Genomic DNA, 17,785 nt, shown 5'->3' with positions numbered 1-17,785 from the left:
TATTCTTTTTTTTAAGTATAAGGATATAAAGTAGTTTTTCATTTCTGTCCATTATAACTATAAACTTTTTCTATTGCTCATTTAACCTATGTATTATAGTATTCTAAAAAATAACTGTTATCCAATGAAAGTTAATGAATGAAAATGCATTTAATGAGGTTAAGGCTTTAGTAGTTGCTTAACATAATAGAGGATAGACTAAAGTATGTACCTAGTACACATTTCAATTATAAATCTAGATGAAATTTTTTTATTTTCATTCATAATACCCTTGTATAAAATATTCACTCTTTCTTTGAACAGAATAAAAAAATTTTAAAGCATATTAAAACATGATTCTTAGAAAAATCCAAAAATTGTCATCCAAATACAATTAAATTGACTGAAAATATTCTGATGGTCACAACACCAAACTCAGGATCATGAGTAAGGGAAGGAATGAATTGTCTTCTACATCCAGAGCATTAAGAAGTTCTTGGTATACATAATATGTGTCGTGTTATATGACAGCATATTTATTTCCCATAAAGATGAGAAAGATCTTCAAGGCAGGGGCCAGTTTTTAATAATATTTGTGACCCAAGAACCTTTCAGAGGGCCCAGCTATTACAGATATTAAAAGAATAAATGAATGAATGAACTATTTGGGCAACCTAAACCAATTTAATGATAATAAGACCTGGCAGGGAAGAAATAATAAGTCAATCTGGCGTACCTCTCCCTAACTTGTCTATAACATTTTATTTTTATTACTTATTTATTTTAATCCTTACCCAAGGACATTTTTTTTCATTGATTTTTACAGAGAATGGAAGGGAGGGAGAGAGAGAAACATCAACGTGAGAGAGACACACTGAGCAGTTGCCTCCCACACATGCCCTGACAAGAGCCAGGGCTCGAACCTGCAACCCAGGTACATGCCCTTGACCAGGAATCGAACCCCAGACCCTTCAGTCTGCAAGATGACACTCTAACCACTGAGCAGTACCTTTCTATAACATTTTAAAGGTGAATTGTAGTATGCAGAGTTTCTCCTCATGATACATCAGAATCAACCAGTTCTCCAGTTGACTTCTTTGCCCACAGTGGTCTGGCTTCTGCCCCTCCTACTCCACCACTTTGGAATAGGATGCCCTGACCAGTCCCTGCTTCTTGAACCTCTTCTTTGAGCTCTATTCATGCCTGGTCCTATTCCTACCTCATCTATTTATTCCCTGTGTTTATTCCTCTTTCTCTGTCTCAGGTGTGAATGATTTCCAGGGTCCTGTTTCTTGAACCTTATGTTTTTTTTCACTCTACATATTCTCCTGATCCAACTTTTTGTTGCTGATGACTCTCAAATCTGTATTTCCAGCCTAGTCTTTCCTGCTGAGCCCAACAGATACTTCCAATCACTTCTTGGATTTCTTACACTTGTTTCACACTTAACAATCTGCAACCTATTTCATTATTTCTCTCCTTTTTACTTCCTTTTAAACCTGCTCCTCCTATAGTATTCCTCATTTCTCCCTCTACACCAGCGGTTCTCAACCTGTGAGTCGCGACCCCTTTGGCGGTCGAACGACCCTTTCACAGGGGTCGCCTGAGACCATCCTGCATATCAGATATTTACATTACGATTCATAACAGTAGCAACATTACAGTTATGAAGTAGCAACGAAAATAATTGTATGGTTGGGTCACAACATGAGGAACTGTATTTAAAGGGCCAGAAGTTTGAGAACCACTGCTCTACACAATGGTTGCTTGATGCCATTATTATTCCATTTGCATCCTTAAGCTTTAGCACTGTGGTTGGCATACATTTCAGTGACTGCTTACCAAATTAATGGAAGGAAGGAAAGAAAGCAAGAAGGAAGGAAGGAGTAGATAATTATTCTGTTCTTTACTTCAAGTACAACATTAAGGTTAGAGATGTTAAAAAAATTGCACAGGTTGTGATTTTGCCTAAGGCTAGTATATTAGGCCAAAGCAGAGAAACACAATAAATAGCATTTCTTACTTAAGGTATGCCAACCAGACCCAAAGGCTATAGGATTTTTGGAAGAGAAGGAAATGATATAAGAATTAAGTATTTAAAAAGTCTTGTTCTCCACCCCCCCCCCCCCAAAAAAAATATTATTGCTCTTTTTTGCCCTGACCAGTGTGGCTCAGTTGGTTGGGCATCATCCCATGCAGCAAAAAATTGCCAGCTCCATCCCTGGTAGGGGGCATGCAGAAGGTAGCCAATCGATGGTTTGCTCTCACATCAGTATTTCTCTCTCCCTCTCCCTTCCCCTCTCTCTAAAAATCAATAAACTAAACACAAAAAAGATTAATTGATTAAAACAAAATATGTACAAGAGACTGTTGGTCAGGCAGCTGAGACAGGAGCTAAAAAAAAAAAAAAGGACTCTTATCAACAAAGTGAATAATGTTTTTTATGAAATTTGCAAGGAGCTAGTGCCTCCAGGAAGAAATGGATTACTCTTTCAAAACTATAAAAACGGACATTCATACTAAATATGAGAGCATGTCAGAAGACTACATTTTGTCAGAGTAACTGCCCTTTAAAAAGCAGCAGCAATACACCCACTGGTTGCTCTCTAGTGACAGATGACATTAACAATTAGTGTTCTCAGGCTGCAACCACTTGGACAAATCTAAGATTCTTCAGTGGTCACAATAGAGCCAGTGGATGCCCAAGGACTTCGACTACCATCTATAGCCAGTCTTTTTTACTTGGAGCATGGCTTAACCTCTTTTCTAATAAAGAGAGTGGTTTAGGTTCTGGGGGGAAAATATGCATAAAATAATATAAAATTTACCACCTGCTATATATTATTCAGACTTTTCTTCCTCTCTGCTTCCCCTCTCTCTCTCTCTCTCTCTCTCTCCTCTCTCTCTCTCTCTCTCTCTCTCTCTCTCATAATGGAATAGAGCACGAAGAAACATGAAAAGAAACTCAGCACTCACTTGTCCTAGGTGAATGTACAATGGTAAAAGCACATAAGGGAATAAGCTATCTTGTCACTGGAACATGTTCGTCCCTGGGGGTAAAGTATAACAACTGTTTAACAGCTGCCCAGTAACACTTAAAGGCTTCAAGCAAAGATGCATCCTAGCTCCACCAGAAACTGTGGAAGAAATACTGTCTGGCAGTATAATACTAGAATGAAATCTAACCAACAAACTAGAATACACACTCCTTTTTATTTCAAAAGGCAACTTTTAAGATCCTGGATAGACCTGGGGTGTGTGTAGGAACTGGGAGGAGGGAAGTAAAGGGGGGGGGAGATATCTGTAATACTATCAACAATAAAAAATATATTTTGAAAGAAAAATCACGGATAGAGAGGTTTCTACTAACAGTATTCAAATAGCATCAGAATGAGTATTGGTAATGATAAGAAAGGAACAATATGTTATTTCCCTCTTATTTTGCCCACTGAAAATATATTTGAATGTTTTTTGTTTTTAAGTTCTGATGAAAGAGCATGGGCTTTGGAGTAAGAATGTCAGTTCAACTTGTATTAACTAGCAGTGTGATCTCAGCAAGTCTCTTGACTTCTGTGAATTTTTTCATTTCTTCAATGATGATAATATGTACACCTAACAAGGTTGTTACAGTAATTAAAGTAGGCAAAGTAATGTATATACAAGCCTAGGATAGTAGCTGACACATATCTTCGTGACCTTGGGCTACACAAAGATTTCTTAGATTTGATACCAAAGCATGATTCATAAATGAAAATATCTTACAACTCAATAAGACAAATAACCAAATTAAAACTGTGAAAATGATTTGAATTGACATTTCACCAAAGACATTATACAAATGAACAATAGGCAAATGAAAAGATGTTCAACATCAATAGTTATTAGAGAAATGCAAATTAAAACCACAATGAGACATCACTTCACACCCACTAGAATGGCTATCATCAAAAAGACAGGCAACAATTATTGTTGGTGAGGATGTGGAGAAAATGGAACTTTAATGTGTTGCTGGTGGGAATGTAAAGCGGTGCAGCCATTTAGAAAAAAGTTTGATACTAGAGTAGGAGCCTTCTAAAATGGTTCCCAATGATTCCTGACTCCTAGAATTCATATCCTTGTATAATTTCTCCCCTTGAATGTGGGCTGGACCTAGTGATTTGCTTCTAATTAATAGGACATGGCAAAAGTGATGGTAAATAACTTCTGTTATTAGTTTATAAAAGATGTGTCTTCTGCTTGTTCTTATTTTCTCTCTCTGGTGCTTCTCTGATGAAGTAAACTAGAGAGCCCACATGGCAAAAACCCAAGGCAGTTACTAGTCAACGCCCAGGGAGGAAATGAGGCCCTAAGTCCAACACCCTCAAGGAACTGAATCTTGACAATCACAGGAGTGAGTCTGGAAATTGATCCTTTCCTCATCAAGCCTTCAGGTGAGACCAGACCACAGTCCAGGTCAATACCCTGTGAGAGACTGTGAAGCAGAGGACCCAGATAAGCTGTGCCTGTATTTCTGAGATAATAAATTTCTATTGTTTTAGGCTCTAAGGTTTGGGGTAATTTGTTATATAGCAATTGATAACTAATATAGACAGTTTCTTTTTATTAAAAATTTTATTGATTTTTTTAGAGAGAGAGAGAAAAACACATCATTAATGCATTCATTGGTTGCTCCTCATACATGCCCTGACCAGGGATTGAACCTACAACCTTGGATTATCAGGATGATGCTCTAACCAACTGATCTACCCAGCCAGGGCACTAATATAGACAAGTTTCATACAAAAGTAAACATAAATTGACCATACAACCAAGTAGTTCCACTGCTAGCTATCTACTCAAAAGAAATGAAAACATATGTCCACATAAAGACTTGTACGCAAATGTTCACAGCAGGATTATTCATAAGAACCAAAAAATGGAAACAATCAGAATGCTGGTGAACTGATAAACAAAATCTATGCCAATATGATGAAATACTATTCAGAAGTAAAGAGAAAAAAATACTGATACATGCAACAACCTGATAAACGTAAAAAAACATGCTAAATGAAAAGAAGTCAGAAGCAAAAGACTACACATTGTTATTATTCCTTTTACAAGAGATAGCCAGAAATGGTAAATCTATAGAGACATAAATCAGAGTAGTGGGTGCCTGGGGCAGAGGGGCAAGAATAGGGATTGACTGCAAACAGGTGAAAGAAATGTTTTAAAACATAGCACTAGTTGCACAATTCTATAAATTTACTGAACATCACTGAATTGAACACTTAAAGGTATGCAAGTTATAACCACACTAGAGGCCCAGCGCACGACATTCGTGAACTGGGGGGAGGGGGTTTCCTCAGCCTGACCTGTGCCCTCTCCCAGTCTGGGACCGCTCAGGGGATGTCCGCCTGCCAGCTTAGGCCCGCTCCCTGTGGGTCCTTAGCGCTGCTGCGGAGGCAAGAGAGCTCCTGCCACTGCCGCTGTGCTCGCCAGCCATGAGCCCGGCTTCAGGCTGAGCGGCGCTCCCCTTGTGGGAGCGCACTGACCACCAGGGGGCAGTTCCTGCATTGAGCGTCCAGTCGTTCCACAGTTTGGTCAATTTGCATGTTAGCCTTTTATTATATAGGATTAAAGCTGTTTTTTTAAAAAAGAACCCTAAAAGGATTTAGAAAACCTAACTGATAGCTAGTTATACTGATACTGACTCTGTCTTGAGAGTTCTGCTACTCATTCACCACTACTACAAGAAACATCATAATAAGTGTAGCCTTTTGAGCTACTTCCATATGATAAATCCTCATAAGACTATCTTTAACTCCTTTCGGTCCTATACAACTGATTTCATGCCCTTTTCAAAGAGTGTTATGTTAAAAAACACAAAGTGCAGCCCTGATCAGTGTTGTTCAGTGGTTAGAGCATTGGGAACCTGGTTAAGGTCATATAACTGGGTTGCAGGATCAATCCCAAAGCAACCAATCACCCATCAATGTGTCTCTCTCATATAAATACTAGAGGCCCGGTGCACGAAATTCTTGCACAGGTAGGGTCCCTAGGCCTGGCCAGTGATCAGGGTTGATCAGGTTCCCTGTCTCCTCCTTCCCTCGCTCCCTCAGTGCCCCGCCGCTGCTGCTGGTCATCCGTCATGTTCAGCACCACCTCCTGGTGGTCAGCACACGTCATAGTGAGAGATCGAACTCCTGGTTTCCCAGTTGAACTCCCACGGGGACAATTTGCATATTAGCCTTTTATTATATAGGATTTCTCTCCTCTCCCCCTCCCTTCCATTCTCTCTAAAAATCAATGGAAAAAATATCCTCATTCCTTGGATGAAGATTAAAAAACAACAACACAAAGTGCAGGCTGAAATAATCAACTGTAAAAGAGCTGGCCTCAGGACATCTCCCACATTTAATTACTTTATTATCAACTTCAGAGAACACCTAAGTAATTACTGATTTTTGCTCTTTCTAAATTGTTCTAAAATCTATAAATATCCATAGTTTTCTAATTATATTACTCCTTTGTAATATTTTGTGATTTATATGTCTTTTTATGTGCTTTTAGGCCTCACTTTCTATTGTTAATAATTTAGTATGCTTTACTAGGCTTTACTATTTAATTAATGAGCACTGTCCTGGACCTATGAGTCAACAGTAGTATAAAGTCCACGGGGAAGTTCTCTATGAGGGTTCACTGAGGCTCTCATAAGAAAATAAAAAATTATATTTTCTATACAGTATCAGAGAGAGAACCCTGTATAACCTGAAGGACTAGAATCAGAAATTCAAGGTGATAATGAGCAAGGAACAGTTCATATAAAAATGCCAGAGCCCTGGCCAGTGTTGCTACATGGTTAGAGAGTCGGCCCATGCACCAAAAGGGTTGTGGATTTGATTCCCAGTCAAGGGCACATGCCTGGGTTGCAGATTTGATCCCCATTTTGGTTGGGGTGCATGGAGGAGGCAATCAATTGATGTGTCTCTCTCATATCAATGTTTCTCTCTGTGTGTCTCTCCCCCTCCCTTCTACTCTCTAAAAAAATCAATGGAGAAAATATTCTCCAGTGAGGATTAACAACAACAAAAAAATCAATGGGAAAAAAATGTCCTCAGGTGAGGATTAACAAAAAAGCCAGAAATAGTTCTGGGCTCCAAGCAATGAAGAGAGGTAACAAAGGTACATTAAGTTGTGTCCAAAGTTTGGTGACAGAATCATGGCCACAAGCCTAGACTGACTTAAGAGAAGCTAATTAAGAGCCTTTCCTATTGCTCTGGGGCTGCCATCAACTTCCTTGAGGTTAACAAAGGGTAACAAAGGCATGACTGGGATTTCTGCTTTTGTAGATGCATGTGCAGAAAAGGTTGGTTCTAACAAATCTTGTCAATGTCTTTAATGCCATCAAGACTGACTAATACAGTGAAATATCTACCATGAGGTTACAAATTATTTTTAATTATTAAATCATGGGTCTCCCTAGGTTACTGTTTAGACAGCATCACTCACTGCAGAATCTAGTTTTTAAGACCGTCATTCCTGAAATCTCAAATCTAGATCCAATTGCAATTGTTGGTTAAAAAGCAGATTTCAACCAGGCAGCTGAATGAGAAAACATCTGGACCTACCAGTCAGAATGAGAAAGGTCACATGTTAAATCCAGATAATCTTGTTTATTGGTATTTGAAGGTTATACACCAAGGGGTGGATTACCAGGGCCCTCCTTTAGGCCTGGCACTGACATCTTCATTAATCTGCTATGTGTGTGACACTTTAAAATCCAAAGCTTTAATACTACTGTGTTGTCATTTGAATTTTATTAAAGGAATTGTAATTTCCAAATGTAATTTTCCTATTTCTAAGCCTGAACACTATGCCAACCTATTACTAGACTACTGAGTATTAGATGCTGGAAGGAACCACATAACAGAATTGTCAAGGGCAGATGATGTCTATTCTTTTCAAAACTTTTCCAAATTTCCATCCAGCATTTTTCTATGGATGAAGCATTTGTAACTTTTTCCATCAAAATTAAGAAAAGAAAAGGCTTTGAATCAGCAAGGAACAAAATAAAAAGATTGCTCTAACACAGGTTTCAGGTCGGTGTTGAAGAAAGGGGGATTGTACCCTACCACATGACTTTTTCATAATTAGTATATATTATTTTATATCCATACAAAACTGAACCATAATTGGTTATGTTGGAAGCAATTCTATAGTCCATTACATATGAAACTACTATAAAAATAGCAAAGTTAAGACGCCTTAAGACCTTACACACTTTGGTCAGGGCTTTTTCATCTTTTCTGAGTTTTAGACCTCATTTAAGAACTATACTCTTTGCCCAAAAAATGTACACATGCCCATAGACACAAAATTTCACATATAGGTTTCTCAAATCTTGAAATCTCAGGGTGAGAATCTTTGTATTATGCCTTTAAACAGGCTCAGGTTTAAATCAAAGGTGCCTCTGTGCTATACTTTATATGACAATGGTTAGCCTTTAAATTTTTTGTGGATTATAATAAAAATTTTAGATGTCAATTTAATATCTACTTTGTATAAGAAACAAAATTTTTCAAAATTCTTTCAAGGGTACCCAAATAAAACATTTAAAGGCCTAAAACAATTTTTGTTTATTGTAAATAATGATGGTTTAAATTGTTATTGCACCCTTTCAAATGTATCTAATGGAATATACATTTTAGTGATTTGATCTACTCCATCACAAATTTAAAAATACATAAGTTTTTTTAATCATAAATTTTCTCCTTAAATTTTTATTTCAATTTCACTTTCCTCATAGAATTTTATCCATATCTACTATTCTTTTAGGCTTGCATCTTCTATTGTTAATCCTGTCACATGTCTCTACAACAACAATATATATAAATTAAAAATATTTTTGTTACCATGACATTGTTAGAAAATTTCTTCTGGATTGAGTTATTATTATAATTATTAGCATACAATTGATAAAATATAGGTATATTACAAATCTTGATCAATAATTATTAAATATAAAAAGTAAAAATTTGGGGAATGTATCTCTTGAATGAGATGGATGAAAGGAGATGCATTTATGAAAGTTTTTTATTAAAGGAATTACCCAATTGACCCTTTTTTTGGCATTCTGGAAGTATGTATACTAGTATTTCATGGCAAATAAGTAAGAGATACGCCTTTCTTTATAGAGTGGAGAAGGATCATTGTGAAAGGGGAGGAGAGAAAGGAGAACCTTAACTACACCAGCCTTATTGGGCAGAGAGTTTTAGGAAAGAACACATAATGAAATTGAAGACCTGGCAATTAATTCTCTTAAAATTATCCACATTCATGTAATCCTTGGAAAGTCTTCCATTTATCCCAGGTTGAAGAACACTGCTAAAAAAAGACCACATTGTCAAGATGTACGCAATATGCTCTTCTTCACTTTATGTAACCGACAATGATTTAGTGAGCAATAGGAACAATGCAGGGGATGAATGGATAAATGGCTGGGTAGAAAGGCAGAGAGAAGAAGAAATACTGAGCTTTTACTGTGTACCCCAAACTATAGCATAAAGGAATAAGACTAAAAAAGACTCTATCCTTGCCATCTCATCAACTCTTTGGTAAACAATAAAGTACAGTGAGACCCTGCCACAACACAATATGTATGGATTTGGATCCAACAGGAATGGTGATTGCCTCCAGTTGTTCTCTGCTCCTCCCGTCTCTGACAGGAGCAAGCTAAAATTCTTATGCCATGGGATTCGGTAGGAAGTGACTGCCTCATGATCACTTGGGACTTTTTAAATTTAATGTATGGTCAATTGTGTCTAGTCTAAACTTCACTGCTGTTGCTTTATGCTTTTTGTAACAGTATCTAGCCCAAACTCCTATATTTAATTAAATTTACAATAATGTGACCTCCATATTTAAAGATGAAATTTTTGAATCCTATCTACCTTTTTGTGGAGAGAACTCATATACTCATCTGATCTCCAAAACTATTCTCCTTCGTCCAAATTACAAGAAAAAAAAAAGCCCCTCTGACAAATTATGAAAAACGATGACCTAGTGAACCAGAACAGGATTTCATTCCTCAGTCCAATGGTGTGCTGGTAAATGCTTACAAATCAAAGAGTGGAGGACGGGCTTTTTTTTCTGTAGCATTTGCTGATGTCAGTGGTATAAACACCATGGCCTATTTCAAGCTACCAACATGAAGTCAGCCAGCTCACAAAAAATTCCTGAAAATTTAACAATGGATTATGAGCTGACTGTGGCACATCACTGGGACTCCTCACTTATCTCTTAGCAGAGTGCCTTCATGTGGTTACCAAATTGCACCAGGGTATACAATGGCCCAGGACATCATGACTGGTGTCAAACTTTGAGCAGATAAACTCACTTGGCAAGAACTGATGCTAGGCAAGTTAGCAGGCACATATAGGTATTTCATATACCACTAACCAACTGGACTGGAATCCATTTTATTTCATACTCATCTTGTTTCACTGCAAGGAGGCACCAGTACTACTGCTCCACAGTTAAAGAAAAGCAAAAGGAGGGGAAGAGTCTCAGAAGACCCACTAAGGACAGCGGAAAGGCCCATTTTTCTGTCAACCTTGATAGCAATCCCTTTCTCTTTGGCAGATGCCAAATATCTTCCTATAAGTTCCTTGCAGTTCACTGTGCTATACAGCTTGGTTAAGAAAAAATCTAATATGATGTTTTTTGTTTAAAAGATTCAAGGAGAAGTGTCTGGGTTTTATCACCAACAGAACTTACCCGTTGACACAGTAGAAGCCATAACGCCTCTCTGTCATTGTACTTACAGAAATCCCCTGTGAGTGAACTGCTGCAGCAAAGTACTGCTGATTTTGTAAGATAACCCCTGCATCCCATGAGCGACAGGTCTTGATCTGGGCTTGAGAGATGTAATATTTTGATAAAAAACGGCACTTCCTTTTGAAGCATATATTTGCGTGTATGAGCAGTACCGCTGGAACCTCAGTGAGCGCCTAGGCGAGGCTTACTTGGTCTCTCCCAGCTCGCTCCAGCCATAGGCCCCTCCTTCACACATCTGAATGTAGCAGTAATTAGCATCCATAAACCGCAAATGTGGCTTGTTTTTTTCTCTCCCCTTTCAGAAGCATCAAAGTAATTTGTATTTCTCATGAGTGCAAAAAAGTTGTACACCTCAAAAGAGATTGAGACTCTGACATGGAAAGCTACTGAAGATGGGAACTTTATCTCCTAAGAGGGAAAAATTTTTTGAGCACACTTTCTAATGAAAGTTCTTATCTTTGGTTTAAGCTTCACATAAGGTATTGCAAGAGAGAAAATGCAAGGCCTTTCAAAAAATTATCAAGTTCAACTTTTCTCATGGAATTAGGTACTATCCTAACTCTTACACAGCAAAAGTACTTAAACAAATACACTAATTGATCACCACTGTACAATTAATTAAAAAGAAATCTATTTCATGAGTACCAGGTATATTTTATATTCAGTTGTAAAAATTTGGGAGATGAAGGTTGTAGTACTAGCATTGAATATCCCCCCAAATTAATGTCTGTCAGGAACCTCTGAATGTGGCCTTATTTGGAAATAAGGTAAATGTTAAGATGAAGTCACATTGGATTAGGATAGGCCCTTAATCCAATGACAGGTGTCCCTACAAGAAGAGAAGACAGGGAAGAAGACCATGTGCTGACAGAAACAGGGACTGGAGTTATGCTGCCACAAGCCAAGGAACACCAAGGATAGCTAGAAGCTACCAGAAGCTAGGAAAAGACAAGGATTCTTCCCTAGAGCCTGTAAAGGGCGAGCCTTTAGAGTAGCAGTTGCCAACCTTTCGGACCTCACGGACCACCGGTTGGCGACTGCTGCTTTAGAGGAAAATGACTGTGCTTACACCTTGCTTGGGACTCCTAGTTTCCAGAACTGTAAGAGAATAAAGTTTTGTTGTTTTAAGCCACTGCGGTCATTTGTTGTAGAAGCCCTATGAAACTAAACAAAGGGTAAATGTACAACTTAGGGTAAATAGCTGATGCTGATGGATAGTGAGGTACATTGTGTACTTTTGCCCTGTAGCATCTCCAGAACAAACTGCTAGTGTAAGTAGAAAGGAATGGTGGTTGACAGGGGGCTGCTGAAAATGGGGCCAGTAGAGTGTGTTCAATGCAGGGAGTTAGTAGCCAAAAAAATATTCCCTAATTATTCAAAGACAGAAAAGTAATGCCACCAGCATATGCATGTAGAATCACAACTTCAAAACATACATGCCAGGACAGAATCTTTCCTTCCGTATTCTAAGTGGGAAATGGCAAAGATGAGGATCCAATTTCAGAGGAAGAAGGACTAAAATAAAAAGCTGAGGTTCTACCTTAGTTATGCAGCCCTTAACTGAATTTCTCTCTCTCTTTTTCAAATGGTTTTTATTGATTTCAGAGAGAGGAAGGGAGAGGGAAAGAGAGAGAGAAACATTAATGATGAGAGAGAAACATCAATGATGAGAATCATTGATCAACTGCCTCCTGCACGCCCCCTACTGGGGATCAAGCCCGAAACCCGGGCATGTGCCCTGACAGGGAATTGAACTGTGACCTCCTGGTAGATAGGTTGATGCTAAGCCAGTGAGCCACACCACCTACTTTTCAATTCTATTTTATAATTTAGCATGTATAATTTAAATATACTGTTCATATTATAGTTTTTTTAAAAGGCAGGGGCCTGTTGATGGTTCTGTCTCTCTCCCCCTCTCCCTTCCTCTCTGAAATCAATCTATAATAATAGTATAATATGATTAGACCAGATGTCCTTCCGGGCTGCAAGGGAAGCCCGGGTCCCGGGTGCCAGAGGGAAGCTGGTGCCAGCAGCCAGGCAAAGGAAGGCCTACTCTTGCACGAATTTCGTGCATCGGGCCTCTAGTAAAAATATATTTAAAAAATAAATAAAATAAAAGGCAGAGGCCTGGTTATAACCTGTTGCAAATGTATGTGACCCAAATTAAATACCAACATTAATAATACAGTAATCAATTTGGAGCTTAATCATGAAATAATGGATTACTTTTTCAACACTAAAGTTAACCTATTCATTTCTTTCTAAATCAGGCTTAGAAAGAAGAACCATTTCTTCTCTCCCAAATTATTTAGAATGGTTAGATTATACCTTCTAGTTTATACCAAGTACTGTATGACACTCCCAGAGCCCTAATAACTGAGAAAAACTCACAGATATTCCATCAATCCACTGACATGTATTAGAAGTAAGGTGATAGAAATAGCAAAGGCAGCTACAGCAGTTGAAAATGACCCAAAACAAGTAGATCACATGGGCTGAATCTCTCTCTTTTCTTCTTGGAAGCATTTCTGGAACAGGTCTAATTCAGAGGCTGCAAACTATTGTATGGATTCTTAGAACCACATGGGCTTTTACAATATTTGTTTTAAATTCCTATTGTTGAATAGAAATTATTTGGTTTCTTTTTTATTTTGGGTATTTAATCTGTCCTCCTCCCCCCCGGCCCCAACTACTTGAGAATATAAAACTCATAGCTATCTCTGAACCCAGAGCAAATTCTAACATAAATTATAAATTTTCAGACCAAATGTTGTATAGGGACTATCATTTCAAACATATACTTAATGGCATTACCTACCAGAACTCAGAAACCCTAACTCAGAAAAATGCAAGCTGATGGTAGTTATTTGCCTCATTCTGAGTGTGGCTCCATGGATGTCACCTTCAAGAAATTGCATAAAGCTGGTACAACACCATATGCCTTTCCTCAGCACAAATGACCACATCCTGTGCCAGGCAGCATTTTTCAGTCTCTGTGGTTAAGAACTAGTACAAATTAAAGTATAGCTAGGCAGAGCTGGAATGTTAGTTGAAGCTGTGATTTGAATCTCAGAAGTTTTAGACATAGAACTCTATTACTTGATTCCTTAAGTATCTAAGACAAAAGATCCCAAGAAACATTTTTTCCTTTTAGAAACACATATATAGCCCGACTGATGTGGCTCAGTGGTTGAGCATCAACCTATGAACCAGGAGAATTCATGGGTCAAGGCCAATAGCCTGGCCAATAGTCTGGCTATACGGCTATGCGGAAGGACAATGAAAACTTGGTCTATTAAAGGATGCCCATATGAGGCACTGCCTTATGGAAATCACTGTGGGAATATGATGGGTGCATTAAAGTAGGGCATGTCAATACCCATCAGAAGAACCCCCTTCCAGGTTTGAAAAGGTGAATAGAACCAATGAGTAAATATTGCAATGTACTTGCTTAAGGTGGCCACTTGGGTTCATGAAATAAGTAGACATTTGAGGACCACAGAAATGAAGAGAGGTGAATCTGGACATATTCCTTTTTTACCCTCTGAGGCTCAGAATGCCAACCAAACTGTTCTATTAACAAGTGATACAGAGGCTGCAGATGACTATGGGTAAGATTCCTCAGGAAGAAGGCCCGGCACATAGCTGACAAGTGGATTATACGGAACCAATGGCAGTAGCCCCAAAAGGACTACAAATGGGTTTTTGACAAAATAAGCATTGACTCTGGATTAGACTTTGCTTACCTGGTGGTAGATGCAAATGGTCAGAGTACTAAAAAAGAACTGAAACAGGAGCCATTGTACCAATTTGGACTGCCAAGTCATATTTCTTCAGACCAAGGCATACACTTTATAGCCCATAATGTCAACCAATGGGCAGAGAGGTAGCCTGCTCATAATAATATTTTCATAGAGAATTGGAACTGACAATTGAAACATTGATTGTTTAAGATCCCCTGAAGTCCTGAGGTATCTTACCTCATCCTTAGCTCAGAATGTCATATATACCTCATTTTCCCTTTTTGTCTCTGAACCTCTCAATGTGGGATCTTTGACTTTCTCATGTATGTAGGGTCCCCATACAGATGAACATAATTAGATTTGGTTATTTTCTCTGGTTAACCTGCATCCTATAGGTTTAATTATTAGAACAGCTGAAAGAACCCTGAAGGCAAGAGGCAAGTTCTTCCTCCCCTATTCCAGGATCTCTTGACCTTTATGATCCTTTTGCTATAAGAGATTCATGGTCAAAGACCAGAGGGTGTCCTGTGGTATAATACAAAAATATATTTGGTCTTAGTCTCAGATTCCTAGCACAGAGTTACTAAAACCCTTGCAATTTCCTGAGTGATAGTATGTTTTATTATTCATAACAAGCCCCTTTCACTCACACCTGAGTTTATGCTACTAAGGTGACTTAGGGTGGGGGCCCTAAATTGCCTCAGTATGGGGTGGTCACTAGAAAGACCAAATGACTAGAGGATTGGAACTTTCAGCCCCATCCACCAACCACCAGGAAGAGTAGAAGGGACTATAGATTGAGCACTATAAAAACTTTTGAACAATGAGATTCAGAGAGCTTCTGGGTTGGTGAACACATCAAAGTTGTGGGAGTGTTATGCCCAGAGGGCATGGAAACTCTCCCACACCATACCCTGCTCCATTTGCCTGTTCCTGAGTTGTATCCTTTATAATTAACTGGCTATATAGTAAGAAAGGTGCTTTCTTAAGTTCTGTGAATCATTCTAGCAACTTATCAAACCTGAGGGAGGTTTGTGGAAAACCCTGAATTGGTAGCCAAGCTAGAATTAGTGCAGGTAACCAGGGGATCTCGTACTTACAACTTGTGTCTGAAGTGAGAGCAGTCTGTGAAACTGATCCCTTAACCTGTGGGTTCAGCATTAACTCCAGGAGTTAGTATGATAATTGAATTTTTGGATTCCCAGCTGGTGTCTAAATTTGAAGAATTGGTTGTTGGTGTTGGAAAACACCCCAGACAAATCTTTCTATAACGAACATGTATTGTTTTTATAGTGAAAAGGAGTAAAAATAACACTTTAAAAAGTTAGTATAACTTGAATACTGAATAAATACCTTAAATTCTCAAAATTTGCTGATAACTTATATAGCAAATTATTAAATGCAAATACTTGTAAACTGAATAAAACTGAATTACTCCCAAATCAATCCACAAATACAAGTTTTCCTTGGAGAATTCCTCATTTCTTCTTCATATTAAGTCTTAACCATATCTATAACCATTAGTTGTCTGTACACTATGGCTCACCTTCCATATCTTCATCTTCATTGGTTGGGCATTCTGCACTGTCCACATTTTCTGTCTCATGAGGTTTGGTTAAATTGTAGTCATTTAAAATCACTGGACCTTCTAGGAGATAAAAAGAATTTTAACTATGCAGTCAACTTAAACTATTTTTTATAAACATGTATAAAGTAGATTCCCATCTCAGCTTCACACAAATTATTAGTGATAGTATTCCTTTCACATATACTCTAAGTGCGATATATGTGAAAACTCTTGAGGTTTAGAAATATATCCAGGGTTCATACACTTTTCCATTAAACATGATTTTCTTGAATATTTCTTTCACCTGAGTTAAAATGAACTCAGGTTCTTTCTGTACAGAAATTCTCTCTCCTTTGGGATATCTCACAGTATCTGGTAGAATGTTATTGCTATTTATGACCAAGAAGTATTGATATGTAGTGATGAGAAATACTTAGCCTGAAAATACTAATATAACCCAATTTTGGAAAGATGCTTTCCTTAGAGTAAGCTTCCTATTTTCCTTTTCTGTTCACATTATAAATGTAATTATGTGGAGCCAGAACAGTGTGGCTCAGTGGTTGAGCATCAACCTATGAACCGGAGGTCAATTCCAGGTCAGGGCAAATGCCTGGGTTGCAGGCTTAATCCCCAGTAGGGGGCGTGCAGGAGGCAGCCAATCAATGATTCTCTCTCATCATTGATGTTTCTCTCTCTCCCCCTCACTCTTCCTCTCTGAAATCAATAAAAATATATTTAAAAGAATCAGCCCAGGAAATAACAAAATTCCTACATGAAAACAAATGTGATAAACAGGATCAAAACTCACCCCAAAAAGAACACTCACAAGAAAAATGGTACCAACTCACAGTAACACAAAACAGCATTTAAGTGATAAATTTTTTAGTACAACATAAGCTTTGATTTAAAAAGTGAGTTAATCAACATAGAAAACATAGGAGTTATTTGGGGGAAATAAATTATTTTAAATGTTTGTAGTTCATTCTGAAGCAGGGGTCAGCAAACTATAGCCCAAGGGCCAAATCTAACCATGGCCTGTCTTTGCATGGGCCCAGGTGGTAGAATTGGTTTTACATTTTTAAAGGGCTGTAAAAAATATAAAGAGGTTTCTGCAATAGAGGCCATATGTGGCCCAGAAAATCTAAAATATTTATTATCTGGCCCTTTACAAAAAAAGTTTGCTGATCAGTGTTCTAGAGTGAAAAGCTCAAGTTGTTCAAATAGAAGCTACTATATTACTCAACAAAAACTGTCTTTCTTCAAACGAATCAGTAGGTGGGGTATGGTTTGGTCCTAAAATACCAAAGAACTTATATGATCTAAATTGATGAGTTATTTTTGTAACAGGAAGAGACAACCATATTTTTCTTCCCCAACCCATTTCCATAGCATTTTTACTGCAATCAGAATGTTCCTCTTTTTTTGGTAATTTCAGTAAAGTTCTATTTCTAGACAGGAAAAAACTGATGCTACTTTACCTGTAGGCACAGACTGCTCCTGACTGCTTTTCAGTTCCACATTTGGTTTTATATCTGAAAAAGTATACATAATAAATATTAGCTGCTTAGAGAAAAATTTTTTCAGATTTGAGAATCCTAAAATTAATAAGGATACCATTTTGGAAGCTTTAGCAGCAGATTTCCTCTTCAGAGCAAGACTATTCTTTATATCCTCCTTAAAA

At 37.9% G+C, this 17,785-nt stretch overlaps 1 protein-coding gene across 1 annotated transcript in view; it reads right to left on the bottom strand.

Annotated features, from left to right (window-relative positions):
- The window catches only part of IKZF3 (IKAROS family zinc finger 3 (Aiolos)), a 74,755-nt gene that overhangs the window by 35,278 nt on the left and 21,692 nt on the right, over positions 1–17,785 (bottom strand). The window contains exons 2-3 of the mRNA XM_005861883.2: positions 17,583–17,636; positions 16,084–16,185 (exon numbers count right to left, since the gene is read on the bottom strand). Coding sequence (XP_005861945.1) covers positions 16,084–16,185; positions 17,583–17,636 — 156 coding nt within the window. The remainder of the gene's footprint in view (positions 1–16,083; positions 16,186–17,582; positions 17,637–17,785) is intronic.

This window comes from Myotis brandtii, unplaced genomic scaffold (genome assembly GCF_000412655.1).
Source record: "Myotis brandtii unplaced genomic scaffold, ASM41265v1 scaffold157, whole genome shotgun sequence".
In the NCBI taxonomy this organism is placed as follows: Eukaryota; Metazoa; Chordata; class Mammalia; order Chiroptera; family Vespertilionidae; genus Myotis; species Myotis brandtii.
The sequence above is the reverse complement of the archived record's forward strand: the minus strand, read 5'-3'. Positions and strand labels throughout refer to the sequence as shown.